Raw genomic sequence first — 14,719 nt, 5'->3', positions numbered from 1 at the left:
CCAGGACCAGTTCTGCTATGGATCACAACTGATGGTGGCCACGGCCAGACAATGAACTTAGGTTGCTGGGCTCCATAGTAAAGCATGCTGATCACTGTGCCACCACTCCTTAAGTTGCATTGGTACTCTGACAGCATTGGTACTTCAAAGATATTTCATAAGAGCACCCATTAATAATCAATAATTCCTAATTGCAACGTACTGCACAGTATTCGACTCAAGAGGCGTGAGGAACTGCAGACAGGTGGGAAGGCAGCCACGCAATGAGCTGGCACCAATAATTGCCAAAGCTCTGGGGTCCTCTATATATTAAAGTGTTATTGGCCAATAAATTAGCGGTTACATGTGGGAGGAAACCGGAGCGCCCGGAGAAAATCCACACATGCGACGGGGAAACACTCGATCCCGTACAAACGGAACAGGTCGAGTCTGCATATTTGTTGGACTGCCTTCTCCTGGCAAGCCAGGGGAATGGCACCATCGATGCCCAGGGGAAGGGAGTTTCACGGTATTTGCGTGATCCCCCAACCCTCGCTGCCTCCCCAAGAGTTTGGATTGCAGGCGCGCACCTGGCGAGTCCGGCAAGCCCCATCTCTCGCACGACTGATGCATGGATGTTGAAAGAAGCAATCATGCGTTATTCTTGCTAAGACAATGTCCATTTTCCTCAGAAGTAGTCTCGCGTGGAGGGAATTCTTATAATGCCGTGAAAATAAAGGTGCCAATTTTCTTCCGTTCAATGTCCGGAACGATGGTGGGAATGGAGCAAAAAACTAACTCTTTTTTTTTGCTTTAAACCTTTTGTGTTTGTGTTGTTGGCAATTCTTGTGATTTGCAGTGTGTCAACTTCCCTACCGGATATGTGCAAGCCCAAATTTCCTGGTAACCACGCTTAGAAGTCCAATTCCCATAAACAAGAATAAAAAAAATCTCCCATATAGTCTTTAACAGACTGTCTGGGCAAGTGCTGTTAGCGAGCACACAACAAAGCCTGTGGCCAGCATCCATGCCCGGCCCCCTTTTGTGCTGATGTTACCACACTGCAACTAAGTACTTCATCCCGGTTCAAATGTTTTGCCACTGTTATTGGTCGGGAATAGTACTCGGATCGCTGGTTTCGCAGTGTGATCGCGGTAACCACAACACTACCACTCCAGTCATAAACAGACACACACATACGCACACACACCCCAGGTTCATACAGCAGGAATTCTCAGTTTTAACAAAAACATGCTTCTGCACATTCCAGATGAAGCCAAATGTTCAACTCAAAAAAGCCATTGGGTGACTCTCCCCGATCGAGCCGGCAACGAGAAAGTTTTCATCTCCACTTTGAGCAGCGCCTGAGAGCTGGTGTTGGAAATTCCACATTCGTATGGAGGGGGGTATATTCCCGACAATTTGACCACCATGTGCGTTCCACATTGCTGTGCTCATTCGTATGACCACTACCTTTACGACCTTGCGTTACACATTTGTATTAATATCAAGAGCGTTGCCGAGTGGACTCGACAGGTTTTTGATTGTGGCTTGAGCACTGTGCCACACTGCCACTCGGCCCGGATGTATATGAACATTGAAAAAAGCAAATAAATATCTATTTATTTATATTATAAATATTACTTTGAAAGAATACAACTCTGTCATTACTTTAATTACTTTTGTAAACAGGAAAATGACCTGTGCTTTTGACGTTTCTATTGAATTGTTTCATTGTTTTTTTTCTCTCTCTCTCTCTCTGCGGTTCTATGTGCTGCGGTTGTGGCTGGTATAAACTGGTATTACCGAAAGAACCAAGAGTATAGAGTATGGGATAAACCTGTGGTGGCACTTTGCCTGTAATGCACAACTTTGGCAGCGGGGTCTGATGGATCACACAAGGATCCTCGCATTGATCAATACTCACAACTTTTAGATCGACAAGGTGGTTTGCAGAAGACGGCGCAATGAGTGGGTTGATCAATTAATTATCCGCGCAGGTATTTTCACATTATCTCGTATGCGTCTGTTTTCTCCCACAGAAAATTACCGACTTGAATTTGTTTTTCATCTGTGGATATCATTGCAGAGCAGGCTGAGACCATCAACTGCCTACACTTAATCACAGGTGGATTAAACCTCGATTCAAACCCAGGTTTCCCAGTAGTGCCGAGACAGCCAGGGGAATTCCCACCGCTTGGGGTGTGCCGTATGAGCAAGGAGCCACTTTTTGACCTTTGACTTGAGTGAATGGGTCACATCAGTTACCTGGTATGACACGATAAACTTTTTCTTCTTCTAGATTTGAAGTTTTCGTGGCTGCAAGGATCCATACTCGTTGGTTCTTTCGGTAAAGTCACGTAGGTGAAAATAAAAAATAATAATACAAATAATTTTTCTTTTCTTTTTTCACTTACGTCACTTTACCGAAAGAACCAAAGAGTAAACTATTTTTCATTTTACCAGGTAAGGCACACTTTTTTTCAGAAGCTAAATGATAGCTAAACGAAGCGGCTTATCACGTGGACATTCATCGCAGCCAAATACTCTAAATGCATGGTTCAAAATGTGGAGGGAAAAACCAGAGGACTACGCAGCCATGGGAGGAACATGCAAACTCCAAATATACAGGAGTCAGGGTCGGGGTTGAGCCCACGACCTGTGTAGAACATACAGCAACAGATACCCATTGCAATCTGGATTAGCCCAGGTGGGAATGGAGAAGTGGTTGGTGCACCGCGCTTCGAACCCGGCAACCTGAGTTCAATTCCTGGACATGGTTAACATCAGTGGCGAGCGACATCTGAACTGGTGCTGGCAACCCCCCCCCCGCCCAATCACCCCCACCCCAAACCATCCACACTGACCAACACGGTGAAGTATGGTGAACAAAAAAAACCCATCACTGATACAGCATGGAGAGAGCTTCCTGCTAGAGTGGATTGACAATGGTAAAAGATAAACGGTAAAGGTACAACCCTGCAATTGCTATCTCACGCCACTGCTGGCGGAAGAGCCACTCTTAGACAAAACTCCAGAGCGTATGTGGTCTACTTTAATACGTTGACCAGACATTTTTTTTTCAGTTTCATTTATTTGGTATAGCCCTGTGAGCCATTCGGCTCCTGAATCGGGTGCAACCGCAACAAACAAAAAAACAAAAACATGAACAAGAAAACATCTTAAAGTGACTATGCGCAAACAGAAAAATCCAGGAAAAAACTGCAAAGTCTTCCAAAACTGTTGGAAGAGTGACTAACAATAAACTGTAAGTAATAATGATTATCATAATTTATTATTATTATTACAATGATCCAAAACAGTGCCAAGTGGCGTCTTCCGTTGAGCCACCGCAGCACCACTCACCTCCTTGATGTGGAGGAAGTCCTTTCCGTCGAAGGAAATCGCCGTTCCGTGCACAGGGGCGTCCTCGTCGCTGAAGCCATTGTAGCTAACGTTGGTGCGGACCGCAAACGCCACGGGTTTCGTCTGAAGCACACGACGGACGACACACACACATGCATGCAAGCACACACACACCTCCGTTTAGCACAGTTGGCTACGTACAGTGCGAAACAAGTTCGACATACACACACACACGCGTGCGTGCGTGCGCGCGCTATTTCACTGCAACGAAATATATTCATAGGAATAAAATCAATCAATCGATCTCTCTATTGTACGTGCCAGTCCTGTATTGTTCTCAATAAAGATGGGCATCAGTGCACATGACAACAGAACGGGAACGCTCCGGGAGTATGGAAAAACAAGAATGAAAAAAAAACCGTCACGACCTCAGCGGGCTAACACCGACTGAGCAAAATAAAGTGCAACCGCGCGCAGCGAATATACGGCGTAAATATATTTACAACAATAATGTAACATTCATGGGTATCGGCGCCATTCTTGTAGCGCAGGGCTACCACGAGTGAAGGTGCTATGTTTCAAAACTAAACTATTTTTTTATTTTACCAGGTACGGCCCACTGAGCTGTACAGCTCTTTTTCAGGAGTGACCTGGCCACACATGATAGCTCAACGAAGTGGTTTATCGCGCGGCAATGAATAGCAGCCAAATACTCGAACCACACATTTCTACATGTGGAGAGTAAATCCGGAGGACCCAGAGAAAAATACACCCTACCACGGATAGAACATGAAAACTCCAAATTGACAGGAGTCAGTGTCGGGATCAAACCCACGACCTCCTGCATACCAGGCCAGGTAGTTAACATCTTGCCACCATGGCGCCCTATTTCACGGATGGGCGTAGTTTGCCAGTAGGGAGCGATGTTGCTTTGTACAATCCCAATTGAGCAATGCGCTAATTTGTGGGCCATAGCTCAGATTTGGCAAAGGTGGGCCACGACGTTGTCACTCGATGGCCTTCTCGTTGTAAATTACATCACGGGATCTTTACCGTCCACTCTGAAGCGGACGGCGCATATCTGTCATGGTTAATAGGCCCGCTGAACTAACCGCGAACATCTGCAACAAGTGGCCAATGCGCTGCCGCTGGAACATGTCACAGCCCAGGAGCAAGTCCCTCGGTGGGGGAGATGGAGCTGTGAAATCTGTTGGCGCGCACGCACAGGGTGCATTGTCGCGTCACAGAACTGTGAGGGATGCCGATGGCTTGGGGAGGTCTTAAACCCACAGTGGTCATGGCTGCTGGTGATGATGATGAAGAGTACATAATAACCTCCTTCTCTCTCTTAGCTCTGTGCAGCGCAGCTCTGAAGCCCCTTTATATATATTTTGTTCCGCTATTGTAAAGCAACCTGACTTAACGTGATAAAAAAGCGTCCTATAGATACTGACATAACGTGAGACCAAATTGTCAAGACACACACAAGGCTCTATTACACCACCAAAGTAAAATAACATTCAACTCCATAAGCCAAAAGGGCCTTGTTTACCCACAATCCACCAAGAAAGTGCACAATCATTTTCTAAGATTTTCTGCGTTGCACTGTAATAGCTCCAATGTTTGTGGATGGTTCTTGCCTATAACACCGGGAAAGCCCTGCAGCATTATTTAAAAAGGCCGTACCCTGTTGATGAATCTCAGAAAATAAAAAAGGTCCAAGGTTTTCCTGATGAAACAAATGCTGCTGGGAAAACACAGGATCAGAAAGCTTATTTTGGCTGATCGACTTAAATATCGCTCTCCGATGCGTTTTCGGGTAACATCGCGTGTTGTTCCACACGATGTCCCACGTGTCACCCCACGTGCTGAAATTCGGTTCTGTGTTGGAAGCTCCTTCATGTCCGCACATTGTGACGAGCAACAGGCTGTACAACACAAAAACAAACGTCGGAGAGGCACACAGCGCAACCGCGAGCAACATGGGACTTAAAAATGATCTCATACTTTTTTGTGGTGAAACGACCCCTTATCTGTTTAACAAATTACTTTGGTGACCCTGCGTTGGCAGTGGTGCAAGAAGCACAAATAACAAGACTCTCAACATGTTTGTCAATAGGACTGTGGACTTAAAAGGAAAAATGTATAATTGGTGACATTTCGAGAAGTGGCCCTTCTTCGTAGCACATAAATGGTACGTGCTGTTGACCAACGCGTTGAGTTTTTTCCCTCATCTGCGAATGTGTTTGTATTTCATACCCCTCAATCTACCACGATGGCGCATTATACATTTGAGAATGGTGGTCGTCATGCAGAATGACGGATCTCCACCATGGGAATGTGGAATGTCCACCACATAACCGGGACATTAATTGGGATGAGTGCCACCCAGAACACAAATTGACCTGAAGCCAATTTGCCATCAACTGTGTGATCATGATAAGCGTTCACTAAAAACACTTGCCTCAGCGGTCAAACCACTCGACAAGGGCGAATTCATAATATTCAAAAACATACGATGTATGTAAAACAAACACATGTTTGAATGTACAAGTAATCCATTTTTTTGAATTAACATGAACAAAAATGTCGTTCAGTTATTACATTTCATCTGACCGGGTGGCACAGCAGTTAGAGTTCTTGACTGACAATTCGTAAGGTACCTGTTTCAAATTCTGGCCATGAGTTCGACACGTGCCATCGTGTTATCTTTCCAGGGGCTCGTTAACAATAACTGCCGCCACTTCGTGGCACGTCAACAGTGTGTCATTGTTGCCGCAATAATGGCCCTCACCATGGCTCTGTCAAATGTCCACCGTTGGCTCAGGAGTGCCAGCAGAGGATGAGTGCAGCCCAATGCTCGTTTGAGCAGGGAAACGCTTTTGACTTTTTTCCACTGTGACTCAGCCAGACGAATGGACGTAAGGTTCGTGTCGAGTCTCAGCTGGGACCGATTTAGCCTTTGACGTAAGAACGCTCACCCACCTTCCCGTACAACAAGGCAGCAATTCTTTATTTTATTCCGAGCTGCCTGAAGATGAATTCTTCCCTGGCAACAAATACCTATTAATGTACTGGAGTAAAATAATCCATTCGCCGGACTTGTTTTTCAATAAATAACTGCGCAGTGCAACGCTTCCCAATGACAGTGCAGGAATTGTTTGTTTATTTTCATGTCCATATGCTTGCTCTAGCCTCTATCATCATCATCAGCAGCAGCAGCCATGATCAATTCACTGCTGGATGAAGGCCTCCCCAAATCATCACCACCTCTCACATTTCTGTGATGTAATAATCCTAAACTAAACTATTTTTATTTTACCAGGTAAGGCCCACTGAGCTATATAGCACTTTCTCAGAAGCGACCTGGCTATCACAAATGGTAGCACAACGAAGTGGCTTATCATGTGGAAATGTATAGCAGCCAAATACTCTAAACGCACGTTTCTAAATGTAGAGAGTAAATTCGGAGCGCCCGGAGGAAAATACACTCGACCACGGATAGAACATGCAAACTCCAAACCCACGACCTCCTGCATACCAGGCGAGGTCAGTAGCATCTCACTACCGTGGCGTCTACCTGGAACCATCACATTGGAGACACTTTTTAATGTTAAATTTCATGGGACCTCCTTTGCCAGTAACCAAAATATACTAATAGGGTTTTTCTGGAAACAAATTTTCGTTTGTGTATGTTTGCATTTGATTGCAAGTATTGTGGTTAATGTAAGCATGATTCCTTGCAAAAGGTGTTAGTTTTGTTGCCAGAAAAAAGGGGAAAACCCCTATAAGTAATGTTAAATTTGTTTTAAGCATGACAGGCTTGAGGGCTTCAGTCTGGCCATTAATATACACATTTAAACATATCATTATCATCATCATCAGCCATGGTCAATCCACTGCTAGACAAAGGCCTACAAAGCCACCGCCATCTCCTATGATCCTGCAATGTAACGGCCCTCCTGGCTCTTGCACATGAGCTGCTTTCATCCCTACATCTCCTCGGTGTGCACACTCCCAGGCGTGCTCCAATCCTTGGCCGTCACTCCATTACTCTTGACCGTCAGCCATCATCTCTTCAAGCGACGTCCCATGTCCAAGCCCGCTTACTTTCCCTAACCTATTGAGTGATCTCATAAAACCTGCACATCTAATCAATGTGGTCCGCTGTCCGTAGCACATCGTGATTCCAAGCGTCCATCTCCCTATGCTTTGCTTTGCACCTTTCACGTCTCAATGCATGATTACGTTTTATTATTAAAACCGCAGGAGTATTTTTTTTTAAACAATTCACTAAAGACTCCCTGATTCTCAAAATTCATTTAGGTGCTTACTGTAAAGTGTGTCTGGATAATTCGTCTTTCAAATTGTTTGTGTCGGTCTCCCTGTATCTCTTTACATCAGCACCACTTCAATACACACCATCAACAATCACCATAGAGAACGTGGAATGGAGATGAGTGTCTGGTTACCTTATTATGCATTTACCTATCTATAGTTTATATGTTTCTACGGCCAAAATAACCCAAAATGTGCTTGATTTCATTAGATATCTGAAGGTAAGCAAAGTCGAGCCTGTATATTGCTCGTGTGTGACTTGAGTGTATGGAGCTGTGTTAATATTCATTTTGCATATGTATGTGTACCAAATATGTATCTACTTACCATTTAAAACATAACTTTGAGCTTGTTGTCAATCCACGGCTGACTGAAGGCCTCCTCATGCTCTTTTTGAGGATTGTTTGACCATACTTCACCACGCTAGCCAGTGCAAGCCAGTTAAGGGGGCAGGCCAAGACTCACAAATGATGTTAGGCATGGCAGAGAATCAAACTCGCATCGTGAGGTTCATAGCAAAGAGTTGCTAACCACTGCACCCCAGCTCCCACCCACATATCTAATTAACTTATATTTATCTTGCTTTCTCATTGTCTACGGTATCTATTTGCACAACAGTTTGACAATCAAATGATGGATGGCAGCCTCCCCGTTCTGTGTCAGTCACGGGGGTTGTTTGACCATACTTCACCTCACTGGTCAATGCGGAATAGTTAAGGAGGCCCAGGACCAGTGCAAATATCACTCGCCATTGATGTTAATCAAGGCATGAAATCGAACCCATGAATGGGTTCGTAACATAGTGCGCTAACAACTGTGCCACCGCTTCCTCCGTACCATCGTTTGCCCTATCGTTCTTGAACACGTCAATAAATCTATCTGTCTGACGATATTCATACAAAATATAAAGGTGCATTCCCGGAAATGTCTTGCGCATGCCACTGCTGGTGGAAGGACCTCCACAAAATTAAGCTTTAGAGGCCTACCTGTAGAGGGAATGTTGGCCCACTCTTTCACACTGGCCAGATATCTTGGAAGAGATGGGAGTACCCACACTCCCCCCCCCCCCCCCCCCCCCCCACATGCAACCTGTCGAACGATTAACTCGTAGTGAACCCATTTATGCTGCTACGGAGGAGGAGGGATTCAATAAACTTGTAGCACTGCTTCGACTGGCATGTCGGCACATCGAATGAAACCGGCGGACCTCTGGATTGCAAGTCCAGTGCGCTAACCATTACACCACGGCAGCAATGTTGCCATAAAACAGCAGGAATCCTGCCATAGTGTAACGGTACACGTATACAATTTTTCCTTCCATCTATTGGGATTACACATAGCAATCATTGGCCCCTACGAGCAGACTATGCCCGACTGCAGGCCAGGTGCTGAGTCACCTTTCGCCCCCCACAGTGACAGCTGCCACTGTGGGTGCCCTTTCAAATGTGTTGAGATGAGATGAAGATGTAAAGCTCCCCGGGACTCTGCCGGCATATAGGAAGGGCGCTTTTATGCATAAAAAAAACATTATCGTTGCGATTATCTCCATATTAATATATCCATTTATCTACATATTTTGTCTGGATATACTATTCAACACTGTCCATCCATTCGCAAAAAATTTGAGCAGGGCGGGTGCGAGCCGTGGAGGGTGGGCCACACACAAAGGGTCCCACCTCACACAGATGCAGTGCGAGCATTAACTGCCCATCCATTATTAACGCGCGCCTCAATTATTCAGTATTATTTAGGCAACACACAGCACCGTGAAAGCCCCCCCCCCCCCAAAAAAAAAACATTTTCTCCACGGAGTTTTTTTCTACCCACCCCCCTTTCAAAAAAACCGGAAAGGATTTCAAGCACTCGGGGATAAAACGGCGGCGGCAAATAAAAAATCTCAGCAGGCAGACGACGTGGAGAAGGGACGGGCAGACGGGCATGGCTCTGGCCTGACAGAGAAGGCCTCAGGATTACGAAAAAAATATGTCGCTGCTGGCAAGTAACGCGTTACAAAGCGATTGCAAATATTGGTATCGAATAGCCAAGGAAGGCATCTAGTAACCCCCGAATTATTTCTGGTGATCGGATTACAACTTGCGAAGGACCGGTTTACCGCTTTTTCAGATTACTTTTGGGTGTTTAGTTTAAAATAACGTTACAAGCGCAACTGCAGTGGAGAAATTATCGTGTGGGTGGCTCGGGTTGATGCGAGGACAGCAGCAGCCAAGGAATATAGAGTGGGTAACGATATAGAGTGTACATGCACAGCCCGTTTTATGTCAATCCACTGCTGAATGATGGCCTCCCAATGCCTTGGGGGCCTTGAGAAATCTTTGACTATTTCTCACCACGATGGCCAGTGCGGGTGGGTAAAACTGAGTGGAGCGAGTGCAGACTAATACTTGATGGATTTTGAGGCACTGCCCTCTACTGCCCACAGTGTCCACAACACCTGCTGCATGCACGGTGGTCAACCATCCAAGCACGTGGCCTATTAACGGCAATAATAACGTCATCGGCTGTAGTCAATCCACCGCTAAATGAAGGCCTCCCCAAGCCACCACCATCATCATAACAAGGTAATGATGATAATAGCTGGAACTCATAATCAACGTTTTTGGGTTTAGATCGCGTTATTTATAAATGTGTCGTAACCCTCCACCACCCGACACGATCAGATTATTAAAACAATAAAAATACCATTTATCTCAGGAGTAACTGACAAATTAGCCCGTGTTTTGCAAAAGCAAAACATTACAGTAAGATTTGGTACAGTACACAAAATTCAACAACTAGTAACGTGCACTAAAGACGAATTACCTAAATTATCAACAGAAGGTGTATATCGGATTAATTGTGTATGTGGCAGATGCTATATTGGACAGACAGGGCGTAACGTTAGTGTAAGACTAAAAGAACACCAGAGAAATATTAAACTATCACAAACACAACTGTCGGCAGTGGCAGAACATGCATGCCAACAGGGACACTCAATTGATTTTGACAACGTGGAAGTGTTGTGTAAAACTAGTTACTACTGGCAAAGACTAATTAGAGAATCGATTGAAATTGAGAGAAACAGAAATAACTTTAATCGCTCAGACAGCTACAGGCTTAGTGCGGCCTGGAAGCGTATTATTAAATAAGATACATTACAATTCCTTATAAGGGAAACAAACACTAACTGATCACTAATGTAGCATAATCACAATAAAACACATTCCAAATGATTACTAATCTACAACTCGCATCGTAACAATAGCCTGATTACTAATCTAGTATATAATTACAATCACTCCCCCCTTGAATCTTTGCACCTGATGAGTTAATGAGTTAATGATGACGTCACCCTGCTGCTGCCCTATATAAGAACGGGAGACACAGCAGAGCCTCACCATTCTGGCGAATTGCCCGATGATGCTGGATGCAATTACCAGTGAAACGTCGTACTCAAATTGTAAATGTTGTGGCTTCAACACACCGGTGGGCTAAAGCAGTGAACTATTTGTCTTTTGTCAACGTGACACATTTTTACTGATTGGCTGTGTCGGGTGGTGGAGGGTTACGACACATTTGTAAATAACGCGATCTAAACCCAAAAACGTTGATTATGAATAACATTGGTCGCGAAAGCCTACGTGTTAAACTGAATAGCTGGAACTGCAGTCATTCTCACCAATGCCACCGGTGTGTCCCGTGAACACAGTTTTCTACTTTTCAATTGCCTTGCACAAACACATGCTGACGTTAAGGAAGCCAATCAATAGCTCTTAAGGCCGTGTCTGCATTGTTCACTTAATGGCTCTGAAAGCTGTTCGTTCGGCATTGTAATTGGACTCGCAGGAGCAGATGTAGGAAGAGCCCTGGTGGAGAACGCCTGACGTTTTGCTTTGTTTAAATTTAAAACAAAAAGCTGCCCCATTTCCCATACTGTATTTAAGGTCAAAGTGTCTCCCTGCTCGAGCAAGCATGGGGTGGCATTCATTTCCATCGGTAGCCTTGAGCTAGAGGAAGAAATACCATGCATCTGTGGTAGGTGCCAGTTAATTATATCAGTGTGTAACAATTTAAAAAAAAAAAATTTGTTCCTGGGTAGTAAGTGCTATTTCCTAATTGCTTATGCCTCAAAAGTACAGATAAATGGCTATTATTCCCCACAAACTTTGCTTTTGTGACCAGGACATTGATATTTTGAAATTTACCTATTTTCCAGAACATTCCAGATAGATTCAGTGCTGATTAAACGTGGAATAACTTCTAGAACATTGTAGAACTTTCCAGTAATATAATTAGGAATATAAATACAGGGGCCTAAAGCCCACCAGTTCAGTTTATTTTCAGCTGCCTAAGTGGATACATATCTGCATTTTTCTGAGATGGCATCAAGAGGCTGCAAGCATCCGGTAGACGCATTTTTCTATGTCTGCGCCCAATTTATAAGACAAGAGCGAAAAAGTACTCTGTGGAAGCATCGGCTAAGATGTGTGAGGCCTACAAGGCATATTTCGGCATGCCTGTCGGGGATCAAGACAAACCGTGGGCACCTGATTTAACCTGCGAGCAATGCAAAAAAACTCTGGAAGGTAAGATGGACAATTGTTGCTCGGAATTTTAAGTTATAAAATTTGTTAAAATAAAAAAAATTGTAAGAGTTTTAAATTTTTAAATATTTTACAATTTTCAATGTTTTTGGAAAAATATATCATACATGAAAAATGTTGCGAGAATCTCTTACACATTAGTCATTGGTGAAATAAATGTATTTTTGTAGAATGTTACAGGGGGGGAAAGAGAGCCATGAAGTTCGCTTTCCCAAGAATTTGGCGGGAATCCACTGACCACTCAAGCAACTGCTACTTCTGCATGGTGGACCCTTCCAAACGTCGGACTGGGAAGAATGCACCTGCTATCATGTATCCGGACCGTCCTTCATCCATAGCCCCGGTGCCACACTGCCATGAGCTCCCCGTACCCACTCCTCCGGAGAGAGAGCAGCCGTCTTTAGAAGAGAGCAGTAAGTCAGAGAGCGAGGAAGACGTTGTATATCCAGATGACAATTTCAGAGGTGTAGCTGAGGACAGAAACCCATTCTACCCCAACCAAAAAGACCTGAACGACTTGATCAGAGATCTTGGTCTCACCAAGTCCAATGCCGAGCTTTTGACATCTAGGCTCAAGTAGTGGAACTTGTTGGATGAAAGTGTGCAAGTCGCAGATCAGAGGAAGCGTCACCAATCTTGTTACAGCTTCTTCACCTGTCAAGATGGGCTCTGCTTCTGCCACAATGTGACCAGTCTGTTCGAGGCAATCAGAATCGCCTGTAACCAGAATGAGTGGCGCCTCTTCATTGACAGCTCATCCAGGAGCCTCAAAGCTGTGCTGCTCCATAATGGTAACAAGTACCCGTCTCTTCCCCTGGCTCAATCGGTGCACCTCAAAGAGGATTACAACAACATCAAGACCTTGCTGGACGCCTTGAAGTATGATGAGTACGGTTGGGAGGTCATCGGAGACTTCAAAATGGTGGCATTCCTGATGGGTCTCCAAGGCGGTTTTACCAAGTTCCCCTGCTATCTTTGCCTTTGGGATAGCAGGGACACCAAAGCGCACTACCACAGGCGGGACTGGCCACAGTGGACCGAGTTTTCTGTGGGGACGAACAACGTCAAGTGGGAGCTACTGGTGACCCCCAGAAGGTGCTGATGCCACCACTGTACATAAAATTTGGCCTCATGAAACAATTTGTCGGAGCTGGAGATAAGGAGTCGGCAGACTTCAAGTGCCTTCAAGACTTCTTCCCTAAGCTGTCTGAGGCAAAGGTCAAAGCCGGCGTTTTTGCCGGAACACAGATAAAGAAGATCCTGGAGTGCAATGAATTCCCCAAGAAGCTCACTAGTAAGGAGAAAGTGGTTTGGGACAGCTTTGTCACAGTGGTTCGTGGCTTCCTGGGCAATCGCAAGGTTGAAAACTATGTGGCGCTGGTTGAGACTCTAGTGAAGAACTACGGCACGATGGGCTGTAGGATGTCCCTCAAAGTCCATATCCTTGATGCTCATCTTGATAAATTCAAGGAGAACATGGGAGTGTACTCGGAGGAGGAAGGCAAGCGCTTCCACCAGTATAACGAGAACATGATGATGTGAAGTTTTCATGACTGCAGGAATCCATACTGTTTGGTTCTTTCAGTAAAGTGACGTAGAAAAATTCTAATAATAATATTAATAGATCACGATGTTTTGATTGCCACACAAGCGATCGTCCTCAAGCGATCATCCTCAGGACAAAAAAAGACCATTCAATGAAACTGTTATTGCCAAACACATCCCAATGTTGAAATATTACCCACTCGAATGGGATTACACGTCGCAACATGACCCCCTACTTCAACACCTGGCACGACTCTCCTGAACAAGAGTCTCGAACTCAGCGAGGCTTCCCTGGGTAAACAACCGTAATAACAATACATAATGGTTGACTGATTCGAGCAATGACTGCAGATCAAACACCCGACTTGCTGATTGTGAGGCAAAGTAATAAATTGAATACTTTGGCAGGGTGATTGGTGGATCACACAGAAAATATCAGATGCCTGAACTATTCTTTTAAGGCATGCTTGAAATATTCGCAACCCTTGGGAGCAAAGCCAGGCGTGCATATATCCAACGTGTGCTTGTATCAGAAGGTACCCTTGCCTCCCCCCTCAACAGTGCAATGTAACCATGTGTTGCTTGTATTAGAACTGTGTACAGTAAAACCTTGGATTGCGAGCATAATTCGTTCCGAAAACGTGTTTGTAATCCAAAGCACTCGTATATCAAAGCACTCGTATATCAGTTGTGATCACGTGACGCTCGGCAGACAAAGCGTATACACGTGCTACTCGTATTTCAAGACCTCGCTCGTTTATCAAATTAATATTTATTTAAAAATTGTGCTCGTCTTGCAAAACACTCGCAGACCAAGTTACTCGCAATCAAAGGTTTTACTGTATAAGGTGGTCTTGTACCCATAATCAACTGCATATTGCTTTTGGCTG

General features: G+C 44.7%; 1 protein-coding gene across 4 annotated transcripts in view; it reads right to left on the bottom strand.

Moving 5' to 3' along the window:
- The window catches only part of LOC144938149 (voltage-dependent L-type calcium channel subunit beta-1-like), a 170,334-nt gene that overhangs the window by 41,195 nt on the left and 114,420 nt on the right, over positions 1-14,719 (bottom strand). For all 4 annotated transcript variants that reach the window (XM_078865877.1, XM_078865878.1, XM_078865880.1 and 1 more), the window contains one exon: positions 3,346-3,468. In XM_078865877.1, coding sequence (XP_078722003.1) covers positions 3,346-3,468 — 123 coding nt within the window. The remainder of the gene's footprint in view (positions 1-3,345; positions 3,469-14,719) is intronic.

This window comes from Lampetra fluviatilis, chromosome 21 (genome assembly GCF_964198595.1).
Source record: "Lampetra fluviatilis chromosome 21, kcLamFluv1.1, whole genome shotgun sequence".
NCBI lineage: Eukaryota > Metazoa > Chordata > Hyperoartia > Petromyzontiformes > Petromyzontidae > Lampetra > Lampetra fluviatilis.
The sequence above is the reverse complement of the archived record's forward strand: the minus strand, read 5'-3'. Positions and strand labels throughout refer to the sequence as shown.